This window comes from Aegilops tauschii, chromosome 3 (assembly GCF_002575655.3).
Source record: "Aegilops tauschii subsp. strangulata cultivar AL8/78 chromosome 3, Aet v6.0, whole genome shotgun sequence".
Classification (NCBI taxonomy): domain Eukaryota; kingdom Viridiplantae; phylum Streptophyta; class Magnoliopsida; order Poales; family Poaceae; genus Aegilops; species Aegilops tauschii.
This window is the reverse complement of record NC_053037.3, coordinates 375,417,552-375,422,282: the sequence shown is the minus strand read 5'-3', so window position 1 is coordinate 375,422,282 and position 4,731 is coordinate 375,417,552. Positions and strand designations below refer to the sequence as shown.

The following is a 4,731-nucleotide window of genomic DNA, read 5'->3' as shown; positions in this document are numbered from 1 at the left end:
AGCTCTACACCAGATCCCGCCGCCGGCCCAGGAGAGGACGACACCATGCACGACCAGCAGCCACCGCCGCCAGCCCGTGCCGCCGCGCCCCACGCCTGCGTCACGCCGCCACCAGAAGAAAGCGTCCCGCGCCGCTATCCCCGGGCAGAGGAGAAGAAGGCCCCGCCGCCGCCTAGGCCGAGCGGGCTTTGCTCGGCGACCTTCGCCGGCGGCGGCGAGGAGGGGCGAGGGGCGGTAGATCTGGGCTCCCCCCGGCCGCCCGCGGGGACGGCGCAAGGAGAGGAGGGAGGAGGGCCGGTGGAGATGGCCAACTTTCTTGGCCTGTATTGCTTCAAGAACACCGATCTTCATTGTCTCTCTGTAGGAACAGCAGAATCCATGACGCAAGTTTACTTTTGTTCTCTTGATGCCCTGGACAAGCTAAAGGAAAAACGGTGTTCCCAATTAACAACTAAAACATCAAAGAACAAAAAGACAACAAATACATAGCCCCTGCTAACGGCATCAAATAGCCGACTGCTAACAAATTAATGAAAACGTGAATATGGAGTTCCAGAAAATGGGGGAGAAAATATCTGTACAGCATGTTCCTGAAACTAAGCAGCAGAGAATTCCATGCTCGCCTAATTAGTGAAGGCCTCACACACCGAGTTTTATTATTTGATTCATCCAATGTTAAGTGGACCAGAATGATGCCGATCAACGAAACCATGCATTTGCCAAAAAAGAAACGAGACAATGCACAATGGTATTCAACAGTGTGAATCCAGCCACGAAATGATGTCCTTGATGGCTGTTGAAATCCGGTCATCAGGCTCTCCCTCTAGGATAGAGTGGTAGGCACCTTCATAGAGCTTCAAGGTCTTGTCTTTCGTGTTGGCCTTCTCGTACAGAAATTGACTCACATGAGGGTCGGTTACCTGGTCTGCTGCTCCATGAAGAATCAACAATGGAGAAGAAATCTGCAATAACATGTACGAAGTGTTTTACATTTTAGGTACTTCCAGAATAAGAAGAGATGACGATGGTTGCTTCTTGATTCAGGTCTCAAATAACATTGAGAAGGAAATCAGGTACATGAGAAAAAGGTGCAGATGATACTGACTTTTTCCAACTGGGATTCGATATCCTTTGTAGCCTTCAAAAGTTCAACTGCTGTCCTCAACCTCATCTGGTCATTATATGATATCGCGTTGTACTCACACTGAGAAGCGAAAACAGAGGTGATCATGATCTATAGCATTTCAGTATTTCAACCAGCCATGTTATACAATTCCTTTTTAAAGAGGCTCATTGTTGCAATAAGTTATCTGATTACTACAAAAATGTGCACTAGAGGGGCAAATGTAGAAAAACCAAGTACCTTGCCACAAATGAACCAACGAGTGTGCAATATTATTAAGTACAAACAACTAAGACAGGTGCCACTACTTGGATAATGTGCTACATACTAGGTATTGCATTGCCTTGAAACAAACCAAGTTGAAGAAAATAAAAGGGCATGGTCAAGGTACTTACTAATTTTCTTTTCACTGGATCCCTGAATCCCAAATCTCCTATGTCCTTTTGCGGAAATAACTTTGCTTCTGGAAGAAGGCATGATAATATGCTCAATGCCTTCAACACTAGCGCTGGTGGTGTTACATCTTCTGAAATCTTGCCAAATAGAAGTCAGAGCCTTGTAATAAAGATGGTGAACGCACCCAATGTCATTAGTTCAAATAGATGCAACAATAGTATAAAGGAGGTCCTCCATAGCACTTATTTGTTGACAAATATCACTTTATTTTGATTTTCTGTTCATGCATGATCATAACTGGTTGTTATAACACGGAATAAAGATGGATGTCTTGTAGATTGCTACTGTATATTCAAGTAAACTTTAAATTCACTTGGCTAAGTTAGTATCATCAAGTGCTAACTCAACAATTAGATTAATACAGTTACAAAAGCATAAGTTGCCGTCAGAAAGGTTGTAAACACTAAACAGTGGCTTAGCTCCAAACAAGAGAATGTAATGCGATGCTAGATTTGATGAGTTACATTTAGAGTTTTATAATGCAGCTTATCTCCAAACAAGAGAATGTAATGGGATGCTAGATTTGACGAGTTTCATCAAGAGTTCTTTATTTACCTTGCACATAGGCGCAACAAGAAGCACTCCATCCCATTCTTTTGGTTGCTTTAAGTGTACTTTCAGAGCAACCGCACCTCCCATTGACTGCCCCAAGAGAAAGTGTGGGAGCCCTTGCACGTCTTTCCTTCCTAAACATTAGAAATAATTGCATTATGATGAAAATATTATATTGTTCCACAGAAGATATATTCCTCATTTACAAGAGATATCCATCAGAAACCTCTTATTCTCGCATATTGTTCAATGACATGGTCGACCATTCCATCGAAGCTTGCGATGTAGCCATGAAGACCATAAGATAATCCAAAACCAGGATAATCCATGGCATATACTGCATATCCAGCAGCGGCTATTCTCTTAGCGACCCCTGATATTTCCAAGCTAGTAAGATATAGATAAGAAAAAGGTGAAGCAAAGAGAACTCAACAGGGAACATAACAGAAGAGTAATCACCTTCAAAAAAGAAAGTGCAGGTATCTCCATACCCATGGCAGAAGAAAAGCGCTGCCTTGGTGGGAGTGCCCTCCCTAGGCAGCCAACTCTTCCAGAATATTTCAACTCCCTTTGAATTGGTCTCAAAATTCTACAGAAACAGCACTACTACTTTGTCACACAAAGGAAAAGAAGCTATAAAACAGTTCATCAAGATTCAAAGTGCCTGCTAATGTTAGTTTCTTTTTTAGGCTAGCTGCAAGTAACACAATCATGCCGCTCCTTGCAGTTCCTTAGTTTCCTCAATACTCCATGGGAGTGTACCTGATATTACTAGCTTAAGATACCGGTCTTTCGATAGATGCCATCTTTCCAGCTTTACAATAGGAGAAGATGTTTGTGTCACTGTCTCACAGATACACTTGTGTAACAGGTATATTGCATTTCCGCCAGGGAACTACTTGAACCAAATACAAGCAGCCTGAATAAAAGGGAAGGTCAATTCAGAATCCCCATCATGTGCTTACCTCCTCCATCTGGATTCCTTTGGGCGCCATCTACAGGATGAGAAGTAGGAGACAAAAGGTGAGAAAATAAAGACCAACAGACATCGCATATCAATTGGAGATAATAGGGATTGAATATTCGGAGATCATATCAACAATACCGACGAAACATGTTGCAACCCTCGGATGACATACGCTACAGAACCTATCACCTTTGGAACAAGATCGTGGCTCAAGCAACAGAGCAACGACATACAATGTGCATTCAAGTGTAGTGCTGCCCATTCGCTTATCTCAAACCTAGACACGAGTGGCGCACACGCAGTACAACTATACAAAATAACCCGAACACTCCGAAATCATGAGTAATTTCAGATCAGAAATGGTACTGCGTGTGAGTCCTAGTCTCGAGTCTCGACTACTCGGCGGCTTGAAACATGTTTGACTACTTTTGACCATTCGGATCCTTTACTGAAGCAAGCGCATGGTGAGCTAGTGAAAGGATCAAACACAGCCGCCCCAAGCAAAGGGACGGGGAGCAGAGGCGGGACCTTGAACAGGCAGTGGTCGAGCGTGGGGAGCACGGGCGCGAAGGCGCCGCGCACGCGCCGGCGCGCCGGCGCCCAGTCGAGGCTCTGTGCCGCCGCAGCCCTCAGCTCCTCGCTGGCGCCCTCCAGCCTCGGCAACGGCGCCTTGCCCGCGGCGACCGCGACCGAGGCGCGCCTCACAGCCCCCGGCCGCGGCGCCCCGGCATGGCGCGGCCCCGCGATGCGCTGCAACTGCGAGATCGCCGCCATGTGATGCTTGCTCGAGCGGCGCGGTGGGCAGTAGGACACTTGAGTACCTACAGACTCTGAGAGGAGAGGGACACAGGGGGGAGTTGGGCAGGTTGGTGGCGTCGTCTCCTTGTCGAGAGTCGAGACTGCCGGCTTGGAGCTGGAAGAGGGCTTTCCCTTTGTTCGACGATTTGACCACTCCCCCGTGCTAACGACTGTGAGCGTGTGATTGAATGGGCCTTGACCTGGACCGGCCCGTGTCCACGGTGTTTCTTAAAGGCCAGGCTGCTCGGTGTCCACGGTAGTAATGGGCTTACAGCCTCCCGCCTCTGGCGCCCGGGGTCGTGGTCCGGCCCACACTGTTTTCTTCAGGTTTTATGTTTTCTTTTTTCCTTCGTTTTTTTGTTTCATCACCGGTTTTTCGCGTTTTCTTTGTTTCTTCACTGGTTTTCCATGATTTCTTGGTTTTTCTTTGTCTCTTTATCAGTTTTTTTGGTTTTTTGCCAGTTTTTCACAGGTTTTCTTTGATTTTTTTTATTTTTCTACACATGTCTACTTCTACAAAATGTACATTTTACTGTACATGCGGAACATTATTTTTTATTGTGTTGACTATTTTTTAAATAAGTGGTGTACATCTTTTTACTGTATATGTTGAACATTTTTTAATAGCAATAAACATTGTTTAAACTATACAACCATTTTTTCCTTCTTTGCTTTTTTAACACATGTCTACATGTTTCCTATGCATCAGGAATATTTTCTTGTACATGTTTAACACTTTTCACATACATGATTAACATTTTTGCAAATAAATTTTTATCTCTACTTTTCATACACATTTTACATTTTTTATACATCTATACACCATTTTTATACA

General features: G+C 44.8%; 1 protein-coding gene across 1 annotated transcript; it reads right to left on the bottom strand.

The window, feature by feature from the left end:
• Positions 1-486: 486 nt before the first annotated feature.
• LOC109743453 (caffeoylshikimate esterase) lies at positions 487-4,011 on the bottom strand. The gene is made up of 8 exons (XM_020302545.4): positions 3,627-4,011; positions 3,097-3,126; positions 2,591-2,720; positions 2,358-2,504; positions 2,135-2,265; positions 1,519-1,656; positions 1,106-1,204; positions 487-962 (listed from the first exon to the last, which is right to left on the bottom strand). Exons 1-8 carry the CDS (start codon positions 3,870-3,872, stop codon positions 753-755), a joined length of 1,131 nt encoding a protein of 376 aa, XP_020158134.1. The 5' UTR covers positions 3,873-4,011; the 3' UTR covers positions 487-752.
• Positions 4,012-4,731: the final 720 nt, after the last annotated feature.